At 44.0% G+C, this 20,521-nt stretch overlaps 1 protein-coding gene across 2 annotated transcripts in view; it reads left to right on the plus strand.

Annotated features, from left to right (window-relative positions):
* lrp1bb (low density lipoprotein receptor-related protein 1Bb) overlaps positions 1–20,521 on the plus strand; it is a 265,411-nt gene that overhangs the window by 186,941 nt on the left and 57,949 nt on the right. For both annotated transcript variants that reach the window (XM_085250161.1, XM_085250162.1), the window contains exons 42-47: positions 1,952–2,141; positions 5,768–5,972; positions 16,933–17,125; positions 18,936–19,061; positions 19,808–19,936; positions 20,039–20,158. In XM_085250161.1, the coding sequence (XP_085106287.1) occupies positions 1,952–2,141; positions 5,768–5,972; positions 16,933–17,125; positions 18,936–19,061; positions 19,808–19,936; positions 20,039–20,158 (963 nt within the window). The remainder of the gene's footprint in view (positions 1–1,951; positions 2,142–5,767; positions 5,973–16,932; positions 17,126–18,935; positions 19,062–19,807; positions 19,937–20,038; positions 20,159–20,521) is intronic.

A 20,521-nucleotide genomic window follows, 5' to 3' on the forward strand; every position in this document is an offset into this window, starting at 1 on the left:
GGCCCCTCTGGCCAACACCAGTAGGCGGCAGGTGAAGTGTCTTGCCCAAGGACACAACGACCGAGACTGTCCGAGCTGGGGCTCGAACTGGCAACCTTCCGATTACAAGACGAACTCCCAACTCGGTCGCTCCTAATGCTCCTGTCACCATTGGTCCCACGTTGGACTTTGCACATCTGCTCCAGCTGTTCCTTCAGCCCCTGGTACTCCTTTATTTTCTCTCTGATGTTGCTGGGATTTGCACGTCTATATTAACTACAGTCTTCTGCTCCTTGTCAGCTGCCACTATGCCTGGTTGGCTGACAATGAGCTGCTTATCTGTCTGAAACTTGAAGCCCCCCCGGGACTTTGGACTGTTGTTCTCGACCACCTTTGGTGGCGTCTCCTATCGGGACTTGGGAACATCAGAGACACATAGTCCATATGTGGCACAGATGTTTCTGTACAGCAGCGCTCCCCCCCCCCCCCCCCCCTTTATGTGCCACGGACCGGTTTAATGTCAGACAATAGTTTCACGGACCGGCCTTTAAGGTGTGGCGGATAAATACAACAAAATAAAATGATAGGACCGAGACACAAACTGTGGGATTTTGTAAATATAATAATAAACGTGAATTCACTGAGTAGTTGTGTAACTTTATTAGCAGCGTCCTCCAGAAATGCACCAACAACATTGAGACTAACCTCCTCCTCTCGGGTCGCTATGGTAACGCAGAAATATTTCTTTCAAAATAAGACGAACAACTACATCACAGGAAACCGAGTTAACGATAAAAACCCTGAAAACCATAAACTTCACACCTGAGCCTCGACTCTCACAGCCCGGTACCAGACGAGTCATGGACCGGTACCAGGCCGTGGCCCGGGGGGTTGGGGACCGCTGGTGTGCACTATCCCAGCCTCTATGTGTACGCGGTCCCAGCTAGCCTTACTTCCTGCTGCTATGTGTTGGACAGTCTCCGGGGCACCTTTGCCTGATCTGAAGCCTGAGTCCTGACGGTTGGATCTTTAGAACAATAGCTGGTGTTTGGTATGTGTATGGGACTTACCAGGGAAACTGACCACTCTAGCATTAGTGCCTTGGATGTTGCACACCATAATATGGTCTGTGTCAAGTGTTGAGGATCCAGGATATACTGACGAGAAGTGGGCTCATGGACACATGGGTGGATATTTTCTGCTGGTGCTTTTGCTGTTGTTTGTTTTTAAAATCTTTCTCATCACTTTCATAACTTAGATCAACAATGCAGTTATTGTGACCTTACTTCTCCACAATAGTGATATTGAGAAACGCTGAAAGTCATATTCAGTCGATAAATCGAAGGGTAGAAAAAGAAAACTGTAGTGAGTAATCAAACATGAATATGACCAGATTCTCTGCTGAAAATCACGTCTCTCTGGAGGTTCCATCTCTGTCAGTCATATTCATGCAATAACAAGAGAGACTGCAAAGGTCTTTTCATATTCTGTGTTTTGGAAATTGGTTTGCCATGAAAACACATTCGGTTCCTGAGTGACTTTAGCATCAACAAATAGCTGTCTGTCCAGTGTAGTGAGGCATGAAGTTATTTCCCTGTCAATCAGAAAAGAAACACGATCCCAATTCTAACACAATTGGAGCCTGCCATCTGTTACAAGCAAAGTCAGTACTTTCACACATTTATACACAACAGACAACTCTGAGGTTTGGAGCCCGAGATGACAGCGGCATATAGCTGGAATCTGCATTTACAGATAAATAAATGAACAATAAACGTAATGAATGCCAGCTCCAAAGTGATTATTTCTTTCGTTTTACTCTATGTGATGTTTTAGATGGGCGCTCTTGCTCTACTACGATTATTTTCCCATGTGACTCAGTTATTCGCTAGAATAAAAAGGCAGACTCGTAACGCCGACTCTCATTCAGGTCACTTTGTTGCTCCGTGGTCTGATGTTTCTCTTGTTTCAGATGTGGGTTCAGTGGAAGGTCTGGCTTACCACAAAGGTTGGGACACTCTGTACTGGACCAGCTCCACTACATCCACCATCACCAGACAAACTGTGGACCAGAGTCAAGCCGGCGCCATCAGTAGGCAAGCTGTGGTGACGCTTTCAGAGGAGGACCACCCACACGTCCTGGCCCTGGATGAGTGTCAAAGGTCAGTCGTCATTCCCATAATGCACTTTTCACCATTGGCTCATGCATCTGTTACTTACATGTGGGACTTTAGCTCAGAATATTATCTGCTTGGTATTTGAGGTGCTCCAAGTTTGATCACCACAAAGGTGATTGTTCTCAAGGACAGTTTTGCTCTTGTCATGCCACGCGCTGCATTCCAGTCACATTATCACGCTCCCAGTTCTATTTCATGGTTCAAGAGCGTATATAACAACATAAACCAGTCATGAGTATTTAATGGGGGTGAGCGGTTCTAGTTTAATTATTGCAGTGCAGCACCTCAACCATCTAGTTATGCGTTACACATAACCTCTTACTTATGTTACGTGTTATGTGTAATACTGTGAGCTGTGACTCAGGCAGTGAGCACTGGCTGTGCTCGGCCTGCGCTCTGTTTCAACATCACTCATCTTTACAGGTGGTTGTAAAGGCCTGATGTTGAATTAGGAGCAGTGGGCAGCTGTTTCTGCAGAGTTTTGCCCTTTTGTGCAATAAACTCACTGCTCAGAAGTACATGCCCCTTCCTGTTGGCTTCCTGTTTGCTTCCTGTTGACTTCCTGTTTGCTTCCTTTTCGCTTCCTGTTTGCTTCCTGTTTGCTTCCTGTTGGCCTCCTCTTGGCTTCCTGTTTGCCTCCTGTTTGCTTCCTGTTGCCTTCCTGTTGGCTTCCTGTTTACTTCCTTTTCGTTTCCTGTTGGCTTCACGTTTGCTTCCTGTTGGCTTCACGTTTGCTTCCTGTTGGCTTCCTGTTTGCTTCCTGTTTGCCTCCTGTTGGCTTCCTGTTTGCCTCCTGTTGGCTTCCTGTTTGCTTACTTTTCGTTTCCTGTTGGCTTCCTGTTTGCTTCCTGTTGGCTTCTTGTTTACTTCCTTTTCGTTTCCTGTTGGCTTCCTGTTTGCTTCCTGTTGGCTTCCTGTTTACTTCCTTTTCGTTTCCTGTTGGCCTCCTCTTGGCCTCCTGTTTGCCTCCTGTTTGCTTCCTGTTGGCTTCCTGTTGGCTTCCTGTTTGCTGCAGTGTTTTAGATCAGCGAACAAATTGTAATATTAGACAAAAATAACAGTAAATACAAAATGGAGTTTTTACATAATGGTTTTAAAAATATGATTTTCTATTGATAAATAATTTCATTGATTAATTTAAAAAAGCTGATTAAACCTGCCTATGTGAAAAAGTAATGACCCAATAAACATTATAACTGGTTGTTTCGCTCTTGGCAGCTAGATGTCATTTCTGCTCTTTGTTATCATTGAACCCTGAACTCTGAGGCCTGCAGGTCTCTGTTCTGGGTTCTTCTGTGACCTCCTGGATGAGTCGTTGATGGACTCTTGGAGTCATTTTGGTAGGCCGGCTGCTCCCGGGAAGCTTCAGCACTGTTCCAGGTTCTCTCCATGTGTGGATAAAGACTCTCACTGTGGCTCAGTGGAGACACAAAGCCTCTGTAACCTTGTCCAGACTGATAGATACCAGCGACTTGTTTCTCAGCAGATTACGACATAATGTGTTGATGATCTGAAACAAGTGTGTGAGTGTGACAAATACGAAAAACAAACAAAGGAAACGAAGAGATCAGGAAGGGGGGATACTTTTCCACATCACAGTACACCTGAACCTTTTTCCACGTCCACGAGCTGAAGTCAGCTGATTACTGTTCAAGGAAAAGAATTATTGATGATTTTCTTCAATCCATCGATCATCATAATTGAAGAGCCTTTGTAATGCAAGTCATGACAGAATCGTAACTGTTATGTGGTTAGTGAGTTAGTACAGTCATGCATTGCTCCATCATGCCAGCGCTGCCTGTTACACATTTTCATTAGAAGTACAGCTGACAACTATAATGCATCGCGCTCAGGTTTCTCCAGAAAGTCTGTAAATAAATTACACTTGATTCAGAAGGCTGTTGCCAGTTTTAACTAGATCATATTACTGCTGTTTTAAAATCCATATACTGCCATCCTATTAGTTGTAGGACACATTTTATGACCCCCGTTCTTGTCTATAAATCTATGCATGGAGGTGACTCTTGAGATGGTGCCAAGATGTGCCGAAAACAGAGTCTGAAATCCACAGAGTGCGCCTGCTGCTGCTCGCCATGAAGACCTGCGGTCACACAAACGGTCGCTTCCTGGATCTTTGCACTACAACACTGATGTGCTGCCTCTGCTCTGCTGTAGTACTACTGTAGTACTGCTGTGGTACTGCTGTAGTACTACTGTGGTACTGCTGTAGTACTACTGTAGTACTGCTTTGGTACTGCTGTAGTACTACTGTGGTACTGCTGTAGTACTACTGTAGTACTACTGTGGTACTGCTGTGGTACTACTGTAGTACTACTGTGGTACTGCTGTAGTACTACTGTGGTACTGCTGTAGTACTACTGTAGTACTACTGTGGTACTGCTGTGGTACTGCTGTAGTACTACTGTGGTACTGCTGTAGTACTACTGTGGTACTACTTGACGCTGCTGTAGTTGTCGGTGCTCCTCTTGTTTTCCCTCCTGATGGTGAAACTCTCTGAATGCTGGTGTTTCTGCAGCAGCAGATCTTCCGGATCGTTCCGTCGAGCAGGGTTAGCCTTCAGTTGTTTTGTGCATAGTGCAGCAGCACTGAAATCTCATCTATTTAACTCTTAGCTTTTGAAAAGATTCAGGTGCATCTTCTGTTTCCAAAAAGTAACGTGTGATTATTCCTCCTCTGTTGTAAGTTGTGTTTAAAACCTGTATTTCATGCATATAAAAGCTGCACAGCTGCACAGAGTGAGCACAGCTCTCTCTCCTTTATACTAACTAAATTAATTTCTTGACCTCAGACTATCCTTGGTTGGCAGTTTGGCACCGTATCCATCCCACTCTAGAATCACTGTCTGATAATTAGAATTCAAACACTGATGATTAATTAGTAGCCCCTGGTTGTGACTTCTGACCTGAATCTTTATTATCGCACTGGAGAGGACTTCCATGACTTCATTACAGCGAGAAGAGAGAAGCCAGACTTTGCAAACCGCGTTCTCCTATTTGAAAGCATTTTATCTGGTTGTGACTTTGCTGCATGGCTCATACAGCTAATCCTATAAAGACCAATATGTAATTTATTTTGATTTACTTCCCTGTAAATAACTGTTAATTATCACAGAGCATGAATAAATGACCTTTATCTTAGAATTTCTGATGCTAATCCAGTTTATCTAATTGAAACAGAGCTGCGCTCTTCAGGGCAAAAAGGAGAAGCTGATGAGGATTTGGCAGCTGTGGAGTGATGCTGATCATTGACTGACACGACTGCATAAACCTCCAGCTATTTACTAAAGAGGGTTTGTCCTGTACACGTGTCTGTGCACGGCATCAGATCCTCTGCAGCACAGTCTTCTACACCACCTTCTATAAAAAGCTGTTATTTCTAAGCCCGTCTGAAGCTTCAGGTGACACATTTGTTTTGCGTTCTTGCTGAGGTGGTGTGAATTTTTAAATGAGTGTGAGAGGTAGTGCATCTTTTGGAGAGGGAGGAAGTCCCTGATGAAATTACTCCACTGTTTTTAATTGTGGAAGAGAACACTGAGGTTTGCTTGCTGATGTTAAAAAGCTTCGTTTGGTTTTGTGTTTCATATCTTTCAGCCTGATGTTTTGGACCAACTGGAATGAGCAGAGGCCAAGCATCATGAGATCCACCTTAACTGGCAAAAACATAAGGATCGTCATCAGCTCTGACATCTTAACGCCCAATGGACTGACCATTGACCACAAAGCAGAGAAGCTCTACTTCTCAGATGGCACCCTTGGCAAGATTGAACGATGCGACTATGATGGATCCAGCAGATACGTGAGTACGATCCCACTGAGCAACAAACTCAAATGGTCAGGGCTAGGGATGGGCACCGGTATCCGATCTGTCATAAACGGTAGTAACCAGACTGAAAAGCAGCGCACATTTCGGTGCTTTTTTTTTCCTGAGCTGTGATACACTTTGGATTCTAGCCAATCATTTTACGTTTCCGAGGATAGTAGGCGGGGCCAGGTACGTACATTCTTTTAGAGCAGAGCTACAGATTAAAAATGCCCAAGGTGAAGCGGTCAAAGTCTGGCTGTACTTCACAGCAAAAGATGCAAACTCAGCAGCAACAAGTGCTTTAAGCTGATACTGTGATACTGTCAAAGGAGGTAACACCTCAAATCTGATGAAACACCTGGCGACGCATAGCGTTTTTTAAAAGCCGAGAAATGCGCCGTATTTGATAGCTTGCTGCGAGACCTCACACCGAGCACGTCTACTGCGGGTGTGGTGCCTGTTATCAGACCCGGAGTTAGCAACATCCCCAAGAACCCGAAGAGGAGAGTCCTGGCCCCTAGCCCTGCCAGTGTAGCAGAAATGATGAGGATGATGATGCAGCAGCAGCCGTTCTTCTCTGCGTGAGTAGCTTCATGTTGTTCGTGTGTAATTTACGTTGAGTAGGCTAACCACGTTATTACATTAATGCATGTAAGGTGAACTAGCAAACATCATCATAGCTACATGCGGCTGTCTTCTTGTTTGATGGCAGATACTCCCTTCACCCTGGCCAAAAAGGCTAAAATGACCAAAGAAAAAGTGGAAAACAGCTGAACATGAGAGGTTTTTGGACAAAGTCTGTGTTCTCCATTCTTTAAGAACCGGTTTGAGCACTCTTTAACCCTTTACAGCCGATCGGAGCGGGCACGCTCTGTTTTGCGTAACTATTTTTAAATCCCAGTAGCACTGCAATCACGTAAGCTAGCGCAAATATTTTGTTTTGCATATGAAACCGGAGGAGTTGTACTTACATCTTATGCCATCAGCTTGTCCTCGGTCACGGTTTCCTTCCACATAAAGCTTTGCAAAAACTGCATAAAAAGCGCTTGCAGGAACAAAAACATAATATTCCAGAAACACGCTTTACCGATCCGATCAGCTGTTCATAACACTTCCTATGTTGGAATAGACGTCAGCGCGAACTTTTGCATTTCCGCCATTACCTGCCCGAAACCGGAAGTGACGTCATTTCGCGGAAATGTAGTCTTTTTTACTATCAGGGCCTCAGGGCCTATACTCGTCTTTTTAAAAGTTATCTTTGACTTTGTGACTTTCTGTGTCGTTTCTGGGATGCTGAGGACTCATATTGCACTGTTGGAAATAGTTTATTTTGATGCATATGCTGCTTTTTTGCAAATTTGCAGTATAATATTTATTTTCGTTTTTCCTGCAGTGTATAAAAATTGGTGTATTTCAAAAATAAAACTATGAAGACACTCAAAATAAATTTCCTGTGGTGGGAAACTATTTTGTGCAACTTTTTTGTATTTACAGTTTTGAGGGATAAGCCTCTTAAATTTCTCTAACTACAAATATATGTTAAAAAAGCAAAAACGATTTTCAATTTTTTTGTAGTTTATTGCACTTTTTTGCAATTTATGTAATTACTATGCACTTAATGAATACATATGATTAAAATCTGGGCTATGATGGTTGTATTGATGTATAGCAACTTGAAATGCTCCCAAAAACGGCTCCACAGCATGTAAAAATATAATATAAGCTCTGGTGGACTTGGTTCTATGGTAGGTCTTAAAGGGTTAAGCACCGGCACCGTTTCAAAAGTACCGGTTTGGCACCGGTATCGGATAAAACCTAAACGATACCCATCCCTAGTCAGGGCTGAGATCAGGTTCAAAGAGTAAGTAAAGGTTCAGTAGCTGTGTAAAGCACGCAAAACCTTTGTTTCTCATGAGACGTGTCATTTACATACAGCACTGTGCCATCCATCACCCACCGCTCGTTCTGTTTGTCTCTGTATAATCTGCCACAGACTCTTGTGTCATTTGGCATAACTCAGCCAAATTTCAAAGATGATCATTTCTGATCAGTGTAGATAGGTAAAAAAAAACATCAAATAGGCTCTAATTGTTGGCTTTGCACCAAAGTAGAAGAGCGTGATGCAAACTGCATCCAGGACAGAAGCGTCTGCACAGACAGCATGCTAACACAGAGCTGGTGAGGAACTGAGATTGTAGTGAGTGCCTGCTGAACCGAGCCCAGCAGCCAGAGCCTGATGAGTGGTCAGACTTACCGTGGACGCCGTGTTTCTCAAGTAGAAGCACTGTGGCGAGTCTTTGGGCTGATCTTGCTGTCAGTTTTGCGATCATACATAAAACCGCAAAGAAAGATGCGTCTTCATTATGATAGAGTGTACGGGACTGTAGCCACAGGTTTACAGAATTAACTGATAATTGGGTACAACAAGTAATTATGTAAATGCTGCATTACTTTTTAGAAGATGAATAGAATAGAATAGAATAGAATAGAATAGCCTTTATTGTCATTGTACAGAGTACAACGAAATTGGAGTGCCACTCCCTTGGTGCAAGTTTCAATAATAAATATAAATGTAAAATATAAAAAGTACAAAAAAAACAAGGCGTAATGTGTAATACATAGTTGTTTTTTTGAGAAACTGTGTGGACATGACACTGGTTCATTCATTTAGTTGACTGCTTTTATGCTGTTTTTACACTTGAAAGGTTCAAGGGGCCGTTTTAAGGCTTAACACGAAAAAGAAAAGCTTTCCTCTGAAATCAGAATCAGAATCAGAATACTTTATTGATCCCTGGGGGAAATTATTTTTTGTTACAGTGCTCCATTTTAAACCAACATTAAGACAAGACAGACAATACACTAACTAAGAATAGTACAATATATACATATATATACATACATACATACATAAGTCACTCATAAATAAATAGTTGGAAAAGAAACATGTGTAGCTGTAGCAGCAAACAGTGTGTTAAGTGGATGCGTTGTACAGGGAGCCACAGGCAGGAATGATTTCCTGTGTCGTTCAGTGGTGCATCATGGGTAATCTCAGTCTCTCACTGAACGAGCTCCTGTGACTGGCCAGCATGTCATGGAGTGGGTGGGAGGTGTTATCCAACATTGTCTTTATCTTGGACAGCATCCGCCTCTCCGACACCACCTTGAGGGAGTCCAGCTCCATCCCCACAACATTGCTGGCCTTACGGATCAGTTTATTAAGTCTGTTGGCATCTGCGACCCTCAGCCTGCTCCCCCAGCATGCAACAGCATAGAGGATCGCACTGGCCACAACAGACTCATAGAAAATCCTCAGCATTTTCTGGCAGATGTTGAAGGACCTCAGTCGCCTCAAAAAATAGAGACGACTCTGGCCCTTCCTGTAAAGTGCTGTGGTGTTTTTAGCCCAGTCCAGTTTATTGTCAATGTGAACTCCAAGGTATTTATAGTCCTCCACAATGTCAACACTGACCCCCTGGATTGAAACAGGGGTCAAGTGTTTCCTGGTCTTCCTGAAGTCCACGATCAGTTCCTTGGTCTTTGCCACGTTGAGCTGCAGATGATTCTGCTCACACCACGTGACAAAGGAGTCGACCACAGCCCGGTACTCTGTCTCATCATCCCTGCTGATGCATCCAACCACCGCAGAGTCATCAGAAAACTTCTGAAGATGGCAGGTCTCTGTGCAGTGGCTGAAGTCTGTGGTGTAGAGGGTGAAGAGGAAGGGGGAGAGGACAGTCCCCTGTGGTGCCCCTGTGTTGCTAATCACCTTGTCAGACACACACTGTGGGAGACGTACATATTGTGGTCTTCCTGTCAGATAATCAACAATCCAGGACACCAGAGAAGCATCCACCTGCATCGCTGCTAACTTATCACCCAGGAGGGTCGGCCTGATGGTGTTGAAAGCACTGGAAAAGTCAAAAAACATGACCCTCACAGTGCTCGCCGGCTGGTCCAGATGGGTGTAGACACGATTGAGCAGGTAGATGATGGCGTCCTCTGTTCCGAGACGAGGCTGATAAGCGAACTGAAGGGGATCCAGATGTGGTCTTACTATGGGTCGCAGCTGGTCCAGGATGAGCCTTTCCAGGGTCTTCATGATGTGGGAGGTCAGTGCCACGGGCCTGTAATCCTGGGGGCCACTGGGACGAGGCGTCTTTGGTACAGGGACGAGGCATGATGTCTTCCACATCACCGGGACCCTCTGCAGACTCAGACTCAGCATAAACAGTTTATGAAAGACTCCACACAGCTGGGGGGCACAGGCCTTGAGGACAAGGGGACTCACTCCGTCTGGTCCAGCAGACTTGCCTGAGTGAAGTCTCCTCATTTGCATCTCAACCTGGTATTGAGTGAAGGTGATGGGTGGGGGAGGGGTGTCAGGAATCTCACAGGAGGCAACATGTGAAGAGAGAGGCTGGCACAGTGGTGTGGCTCTGGATTCCAGGCTGACTGCAGGTGAGGTTGTGGGGGTGGGAGCAGACACTGTGGTGTCGAATCTATTGAAAAACAGATTCAACTCGTCGGCTCTATTCTCACCTCCCTCAGCTCCCCTGCTGTTGGTTGGCCTGAATCCAGTGATGGTCTTCATGCCCCTCCACACCTCTCTCATGCTGTTCTGCTGGAGTTTCCACTCCAGCTTCCTCCTGTAATTGTCCTTAGCCTCTCTGATCTTGTCCTTTAGTAACACCTGGATCTTCCTCACCTCCTCTTTGTTGCCCCCTCTGAAAGCCCTCTTCTTGTTGTTGAGGAGGGCTTTGATGTCCTTAGTCACCCACGGCTTGTTATTTGGGTAACAATGAACAGTCTGAGCTGGAACAATGGAGTCGGTGCAGAAAGTTATGTAGTCTGTGATACACTCAGTAAGCCCATTGATGTCCTCGGCGTGAGGCTCACAGAGTGTTTCCCAGTCGGTCACCTCGAAACAGCCCTGTAGTTCCGCTATTGCCTCCTCTGACCACCTCCTGACAGTCCTGGTGGTCACAGGTTCCCTCCTCACAATTGGCACATAGCAGGGGGTGAGGTGAATCAGGTTATAATCTGACCTACCAAGTGGGGGGAGGGAGGAGGAGCTGTATGCATCCTTGACGTTAGCATACAGTAAGTCTAAAGTTTTCTCTCCCCTGGTGGGACAGTCCACATATTGTTTGAATGTTGGTAGTGTATTGTCCAGTGATACATGGTTGAAGTCACCCGAGATCACAATAAAGGCACTCGGGTGCTGAGTCTGTAGCCGAGCTATGGCAGAGTGGATAGTGTCACATGCAGCTGTGGGGTTAGCAGAGGGGGGAACATAAACAGCCACCAAGATGACGTGAGAGAATTCCCTGGGTAAATAATACGGCCTGAGTCCAACAGCACACAGTTCAGTGTCCGGGCAACAAATCCTTTCTTTGATTGTTATGTTGGCAGGGTTACACCACCGGTTGTTAACTAAAACAGCAAGCCCACCTCCTTTACGCTTACCGCTAGCGGAAAACGGTCCGAGGAGCGAAGAGCGAGTGAAGCAGCAGCCAGAGGCAAAGTCTGAAAGACGTTCATGAAGCTTTTTGTCACGATTACTTTAAAAAGGACAAAAACTTCTGTGTAAAACATAAAGAAATGAGTTTTTTCGCTGTACTCTACATTTACAGTGAGTAGTGCCTCTGTGTCATTGTGTGGAGCACCGTGTGCTTGTTTATGGAGCCTCTCCCTTAATTTCATTTTTCATTATAATATTTTTATCGTTGTCCAAAAAATGAGCAACTGTTTTAATCAAATTTCATTCTGGCATCATTTCAAATCCCTGTAACTCACACAGTGCTTTATAAAAGAGAGTCACTGACACCGCTGCACTACTGCAGGTTGGTACAGTGCAGTCCAGCTGCACGCTGCCATTCAGTGCCATGAATGAGCGCACGCCTCCCCGACTGTCACGCAGCATGTAACAGCAGGGCCTGATGCCTTTTGTTCTAATATATATCTAATATATATCTAATATATATCTAATATATATCTAATATATATTGTGCTTTTTTATTCTTTTTCTGTATTTTGTCTTATTTATTATTTTAATTTTAGATTTTTTTGTCACGCAGCCAAAAAAAAGTCTACTTAAAACTAATGAAGACCTCTGGGGCTTGATACTGTCGGCCCAGGCGTGCATGTTTTCACATATGCAGGGAAGAGATGACTTTCTCACCTTTGTACACAAACAGGTGGATGTTTTTTCATCCACATTAATGAGCGACCGCCAGCTCTGTCATCCACATTAGTCAGGTAGACTCGACAACAGGTCTTCACTTTAATGAGTGTCTTTATGGCAATATTAAGGCCGCTGCTTTCATTCCATTTGTTCCTCTAACAGGATTGAATTTGCACATTTTCAAGCTGCTATTATGCACGACAGAGCCACTGATCTCAAAAATTCCGTTAATTGCTAAGATTCTAGAGAAGATCGTGGCTAAGCAGCTTACAGCAGTTTTAGATAAATATAGTATTTTCGACAAATTTCAATCTGGCTTTCGTAAAGTTCATTCCACTGAAACAGCCCTTCTTAGAGTTTCTAATGACATTTTGTTACAAAGCGATGCAGGTAAATGTTCTGTTCTCTTAATGTTGGATCTTACGTCGGCCTTTGATACTGTTGACCACTATATTTTACTTAACAGGCTGAAACACTGGGTCGGTGTCTCTGGGACTGCATTGAAATGGTTCTCCTCGTATCTCTCTGACCGATTTTCCTCTGTGGCAGTTTCTAAGTATAGATCATCTTCTGCGTCTCTGTCTTTTGGTGTGCCACAAGGCTCTGTGCTAGGGCCATTACTGTTTCTAGTTTATTTACTCCCTCTCCAGCACATTCTGAGCCCTTTTGAGGATATTTGTTACCATTGTTATGCGGACGATATCCAACTCTATATGTCTTTTAAACCGGAGGAGGCTTCTAAGCTGCGGCTTTTAAATGTGTGCTTGGAAACCATTAAAGGCTGGATGGCTGAAAACTTCCTCCAACTAAATGAAAATAAAACCGAAGTCCTCTTATGTGCCCCAGATAGACATAGACCCAGTAATAATAATAATAATAATAATAATAATAATAATAATAATAATAATACATTTTATTTAAATAGTGCCTTTCAAAGCACCCAAGGGCACTGTACAACAGATAAAAACTGGAAATATACACAATGGTAAAAATAGAAGATAAAAGTTAAAACATACAGAAATTTAAGAATAGGCAATTTTAAACAGATGAGTTTTAAGGGTGGACTTAAAAAGAGAGAATGAACTAATATTTCTGAGGTCCGGGGGTAGGGAATTCCAAAGTCGAGGGGCAGAGCAGCTAAAGGCCCTCCCTCCCATTGTGATCAGACGAGCAGAGGGAACAGAGAGAGAAAGAGAAGATGCCAAGATCTGAGGCAGCGGGATGGGAGCTTCATCTGTAATAAGTCAGAGAGGTACGGTGGAGAGAGAGAATGAATAGCCTTGAATGTAGACAGAATTATTTTAAAATGGATGCGAAATTTGACCGGGAGCCAGTGAAGTTGCTTCAGGATTGGGGAGATGTGGTGGGTAGAAGAAGTCCTAGTAATAATACGGGCAGCAGAGTTCTGGACACGTTGGAGCTTGTTGATAGATTTTTGTGTGAGGCCAAATAATAATGAGTTGCAGTAGTCAATTCTAGAGATAACAAGATTATGGATGAGAATGGCAGTGGCGTGAGGTGTGAGGAAGGGGCGGAGGCGATTAATGTTACGGAGTTGGAAATATGCTGCACGTGTAATATTGTGGGCGATCGTGGCTCAAGAGTTGGGAGTTCGCCTTGTAATCGGAAGGTTGCCGGTTCGAGCCCCGGCTTGGACAGTCTTGGTCGTTGTGTCCTTGGGCAAGACACTTCACCCGTTGCCTACTGGTGGTGGTCAGAGGGCCCGGTGGCGCCAGTGTCTGGCAGCCTCGCCTCTGTCAGTGCGCCCCAGGCTGGCTGTGGCTACAATGTAGCTGCCATCACCAGTGTGTGAATGTGTGTGTGAATGGGTGGATGACTGGATGTGTAAAGCGCTATATAAATACAGGCCATTTACCATTTGCCATTTATTGATATGCGAGTTAAAGGATAATGTGCTATCGAGAATGACACCCAAGCTTTTCACAGAGGGAGAGATAGGGACCAGCGAGTTATTGATGGTGAGAGAGAAATTGTTAATTCTGGATAGCAGTCGTTTGGTGCCAACCAGAAGAAGAATATTATTATTACCATATTATTGAACTTTTACAGCCCTGTGCCCCTAGTAGGTCTCTGAGGTCGAGTAGTCAGGGCCTACTTGTCACTCAGTATACGAGACTGAAAACTAGGGGTGATAGAGCTTTTGCTACTGTGGCCGCCAGACTGTGGAATTCCCTTCCTCAGAACTTACGATCCGCTGATTCATTGATTACTTTTAAAAAACAGCTAAAAACACATCTTTTTAAAATTGCTTTTTGCTAACTTTGTTTGTATCTTGTTTGTTTTTTTTTATTTTTATAATCTGTTATATCTTGTAAAGCACTTTGTGATTTCTATCTAGAAATGTGCTATATAAATAAAATTTTACTTACTTACTTACTTACACTGGCAAAGCAGCCAAAATCCATCCTTGTGCACAAATCGAGCTTTTCGTAGTGTCTAATTATTCGTCTGTTTATACTGCAAATCAACAGGAACTCTGGATACTGACGCAGTGAAAGCAGCACACAGACGAATGAAAACTATAGTTGAGTTAATCCTTTCGTTCATTTCACCCTGAGGACCGTCCACTCCTGTCAGTCACCTCACATTTTCTCCATCCACAGCTGTTACCTGGGTCAGTGACCATGTGCTCCATCTTCTTCTTTAAAAGTCTGAGAGGTTTCATATCTGAAATTACAGCACAGGTCACACTCAGCTTTGCATGCATCCAGAAACAGAAGGCTGATGGTGAGAACACTTATTCATGTGTGGATCATACATACAGTCACATTTATGAAACACGCTACCTGCCTGCCTCCAAAACCTGATTTTTACAAGCAAAATACTGACATTTAAAGATATAAAGGACAACAGCAGTTCTCTGTTCAGTTTGTGTCTTTTGCCACTTCAGTGATGTTGAACTGATAATGTGTGATATCACAAATAAACTGTTTTTGTAAGAAAAAGCACGATCACCTCCATATTCGAAATCATTTGTAATTTTAATGCGTAAACATCAGAGGAACAAAAACTGCCCGTGCATGGTGATGGTTAGAGCCCCTGTGCTTAAAGGGAGTGAAAGAATCAATGTTATTGGCTGCGATTATCGCCGTCTCTAATACCCCCGTAGTGTTTGTCCGATCCCAAGAGTGACCACAGACACAGCTGTGCTTCAAATATTCCACCTGGAAGTTTGTGTGAGGAAGGATTCATGGACGGAAAGTTCTGAAATGAAGCTCTCAGATTCCAGCCGAACTTTTATCTTTCTTTGTCACTCGTCTCCGATGGCGCCGATAAAGTTGTTCTTAGCCAGAGTAAATAAAAGTCTGTGAAAAGAGTTCACGTTGTGACCATAAAAATTTGATGCATATAATAGAAGCTGGAGAGAACCAGCCTGTCCGAGGTGTGCAGAGCGTTACAGTAAGGCTGTGGGTTTAAGGTTCGCCTTAATATGACCTCTGCTGCTCAGCACTTTAGCCCATCTCAATTAGTCACCCATATGTTTGATGAGCCAGGTCACCAGGCTGAGAGTCTTCACCTGTGGGACCCCACATGCCCCTGCTGCAGTGTGCTCCTGCTAATGAAGGCTTTGCAGTGACACTGCTCGGGGAGCAGGTACTCCATTCCAATTAAAAAGTGTGAATTAAACAAAGATAGCTGACTGTCGACTTCAGCGCTTATCCAGACTGTTGTTATGGAAGAGAAAGCATGAAGACAGCACACATGAAGCCGACGATTTTAAAGGAAAACAAAAGATAGATTTTTTGCACCAGTGTTTAAATCAACAGCAGAACAAATCTGTGTGGATTCACAGAATTAAAACAGCACAGGTCCCAGAACTAGTGTGAAACACTCTGCAAAGCGCCAGTTTGATTGTGACTCACATGCATGCAAACTTTGATGGCAGCAGAGTATCCTTGAGGGTACGACTAGTTTTACGGCAGCAGTGCCATCACATGCTGGCAGAGCGGTTGGCGAGAACAAGATCAGTTGCAGAGCTTTGTGCTCTGTGCCATTTTGAGAGTGGGGACATTAACGGAGGCAATGCTTCACAAAGGGCAGCGGAGTACACGATGAGGGGGTATGTCAGCATGTTTAGCTGAAAAAGACCAAGATGCCCTTTTACCCCCGAGAGAGCGAACATCCATGGAAGCAGTTTGTGTCGTTTTACTTCAGCAGCGTTCGTAAATCTGAGGCCTGTTAAAGTAATCAGCTGGGAGTTGGCTGACGTGACAATTAAAGCGTTATATTTGAATATTGTTGAATGAAGAGAATCTGATAAGAAGCTATGAAATATTCTCATTTTCGGCACAAAACGAATGCGTTTCTGGCCGTAAAGCGAACGACTCCCAAATCTAATTTCCTGTCAATATGTTCTACCCGCCCCATCTGGCGGTTCCCCCTCTTCTCTCTGTCTCTCACTTACCTGATGGCCAGTTGTTGCTTCCGCACGCTGCGCTGCTTTAATCAACACCTGTCCTGTTAATCCCACTATGGCAGAGGGCTAATGTGATGTCACTTACAAACCTGTCCTGCTAAGAGCTGAGACTACAGAGCTGCTTCCCCACCACGACCACCCGCACCCCTCGGCCCTCCACGAGCCTGCAGAGTCCCCGAGGGTGTCGTCTGATGGATTCTTGCCTTTCTGCCAGTGGCGCTGTCATTTACTCCCCAACATCTGGGTTAAGCAGTCAAGTGGGCGGCAGGGGTGACGTCAAAGTGACGTCACCGATCTCCGATCTAACAGCCGTGTTTTCTTTACGTTTTTAGGTCATAATTAAATCAGGACCTGGAAACTTCTACGGGCTCGCCATCTATGCAGACTTCATCTACTGGTCAGACTGGGCCCGCAGGTCTGTGCTGCGATCAAACAAGTACACAGGCGGCGACACCAAAGTACTTAGAGCAGATATTCCCCACCAGCCAATGGGAATTATCACTGTGGCCAAGGATACCAACAACTGTGAGTGTTTGAACATCTGGGATACGGCGAATTTCATAGCCACTGTATGCAGAGTCGTTTCTGCAAATATTTGTGTGTTGTGTGTTTGCACGAGCCGTGGCGTGTTTTTGGCCGGATATTAGACACATTAATGTTGTTTTGGATCATTGACTGAAAGACGAGGCTGGTAAATGTAGTCAGAGCGCGTCTGTGTCTGTTCTCGATACAGTTTCTTCCCACACTGACGTTTGTTTCGCTTCAGTAACATTTAGACCAATCCTGATCAGTCTCAATGTTTGATCACATTACATCAATAATCAACAGGTACACATTTCACGTGTGTTCTACCCAGATGTGTATATATAGAAGATACCCAACAGAAAACATATATGTAAAAGTGAATCTTAATTTAATGCAGAAAACACCAGGGCTGATAAATGAAAGTGGTCTTATTTAGAGCAGCTAGAAACTTAAGCCTCAGAGGTAATTAATATAAAAAGTGACTTTTGTTATAAAGGGAGTCTCTTAAGTGTCATAAAAAGTTTAATTTCCAAGTAGGGCAGAGGGATGTGGGTGTGAGTGCGCCCCATTGGCTGGACTTGCAGATTTAGGTTGAAATTTAAGGAATTTAAAACTCACTTTATACTTTTTTGTCTTTACATTTATCATAACCATATATCCTCTTTATAAATAATTACATATTTAGCTAAGTTACACAACAGATGAGTGTTGTCAACTTTAAATATTGACGTACTCACAGCAGGATGATGTCCAGTCACGCGCACACACTGTACTGACAGAAGTAACGGCTCGTCTGCCGTCACACGAGCTCGACACGCCATCCTTAATCCACACAGTTTAATATGATTTATTATGAACCTTTGCAGCTATAAGAGTTTTTCAGTTCTTCTGGGAAAGCTTTCCATAAGGTTTAGGAGTGTTTATGGGAATTCTTTAACAATTAAGAAGCACATTTGTGATCTCAGACCCTGATGTCGGACGAGAAGGCCACGTCTGACGTCCTGTCAGGTTGAGGTCAGGACTCTGTGCAGGCCAGTCTAAGCTGCTGTTGTTCCCAATCGCTTCCACTTAGTTATAATTACACTTAACTCTGGAATATTCAGTGCCAGGACCTCGGACTCACAAAGTAACATTTTCATTCTTGACTTATTTTGGACAAAATCCTGCGAACAACACGTTGTAATTCCTGCTGCATGCTACAGCATCAGGCAGGTTGTTCCTTTTTTAAGTATGTTTTAAGCTGTATGTGTATATATGCGAAAAAAATCTATAAATATTAGCAACCTAGCATCACTATGTGGTTGCTGCTCAACACAAGGATGTTATAATATGTCATGAATAATTAACTTTTTGTTTATATAAATTAGATACCAAATAATTGGCAAAAAGGTGCTTTCATCCCATTGCTAGGTAGTTGCCAAGCAACCAGATGATGTGTCATAATATGCAAAGTCATCCAAAGTTGAAGTTTTCTGATATAACATAGATGTTGTCATTAGATAAAACATGCATGCCTTTATAAGATGTTGTGGGTAATTCTGAAATGCTGCATAAATGCTGTCAGCCATATTGTTAGGCAGCTGCTAAGCAACATGATGATAACATCTGGTATAGATATTGATAGAGACCTTCAGACAGTACGGGGGAAAGAAGCTGCTCTGGAAGCCGTTTTGAAATAAGTCATGTTGTTGCTGATGTCAGTGCGAAGTCTGCTGAAGGTAAGCCACTCGACTTTAGGATTGTGTTTTAAAACAACATCACTGTGACTGCTTTAAAAGCCGGACTTGCTTCTGTTTGATTCTTATTGAAGGTCAGCTGTCCCCATGCAGACACATGAACGGAGGCTGCGGCGACCTTTGCCTGCTGACCCCGTACGGGAGGGTCAATTGCACTTGCCGTGGAGAGCGTGTGCTTTTAGACGACAACAGATGTGTGTGTAAGTCATCAGGATTACTTTGCCTACATTTACGAGCTCGGTGTAACCCGGCCTCTGCCCGTCTCTTTACATAAACTGACATTTTTGAACTCCGTCCTCGCTACATAACTACACACAATCAAACAGCTGTGCTTTTACAGCACGTGCAGAGGTTCAGCATGAGCTACTGCATGTTGCCGTGCACAATATTTGAGTATCAGAAAAGTCGAGAGGAGCAGGTTGTTTTCCACGTATAACGTCGAGTCACGAGGCTAATGTGACATTGCTGCTTGAATATGAAATGCAGTGATGGTAGACCATATGGTGGGTGGAGCTGTTCAAACGAGGAAAGTTTGGCCAGCTTGAACGTGGCAAGTGACTCGGAGCTGGACGATCGCTTGGATGTCATGGCAGACGATGGCAGGCTTCTTACCCACACTCCAGTCTGACTCATTAGGAGGAAGTTTGGCATTTTTGACTTGCAAAGCTGCAAGTAGCAGTTCAGAGGACGGCTGATCAAAGTCTGTGAAAGTTGCTGGAATTTTAATTCATGCCTGGAGAAAATCACGACAAATGTTGGCATTTCATGTTATGGCGCTGTACACCAAATCGACCATCAGTGCAGCATCATGATATTCTCCACAATTCGCAGCCGGCCGACTGAAAGTGTGTTATTGAACGCAGCGTTTTCATACTGACCGAATGTAAATGTCGCTCCATGCTGGAACACAGTTGTGCAATAATATTTCCACACTCTTCCTTTGCAGCAGAGAATTCCTCCTGCAACATCTACACTGAGTATGAGTGTGGGAATGGAGAATGCATCGACTTCCAGCTGACCTGTGATGGAATTGCCCACTGCAAAGATAAATCAGATGAGAAGATGCAGTACTGTGGTAAGAGCCTCAAAAAGCACGTTAGCTTGGTCTGGAGTTCTTATAAGAGCTAAATGTCACCATACTGGAGTTTAACACATACATGCAATTCTATTTGTTTAGACAACCGGAGCTGCCGGAAGGGTTTTCGGCCCTGCTACAACCAGCGGTGCGTGGCCACCAACCGCTTCTGCGACGGGATCAATGACTGCGGGGATAACTCCGACGAAGCATTGTGTAGCAGTAAGTTACAGCCCTGTGACCTGCTGGGCCATCCATCCTCCTATCCATCCGTGAAGGCAGAACCCAGTTACACTACTGCTTCTGTCAGTGTTTCACGCTGGACCCCATGCTGTGCTGAGCCTTTGCTCTCCAATGAGCCACGAGATCATAGCGAGTGCAAAAATTCAAAGAATCTTACCCCAAAAGTTGATTCTGGGAGCCTGTACGGTGTTTTCTTTATTCCAACAGAGCGCAGTGATTTTATTTAATGTGAGTATTTAGTTTAAAGGCAGAAACATACTGAGGTGTTTATATCAAGCTGCCTGAGCAGACAGTAGCAGCTTTATAACAGAGCTGAGTTTACCTGACTACATGTTGTACCTT

This window comes from Mchenga conophoros, linkage group LG16 (assembly GCF_057382185.1).
Source record: "Mchenga conophoros isolate Kocher_MC1m ecotype Shallow Benthic linkage group LG16, M_conophoros_male_GT1.1, whole genome shotgun sequence".
In the NCBI taxonomy this organism is placed as follows: Eukaryota; Metazoa; Chordata; class Actinopteri; order Cichliformes; family Cichlidae; genus Mchenga; species Mchenga conophoros.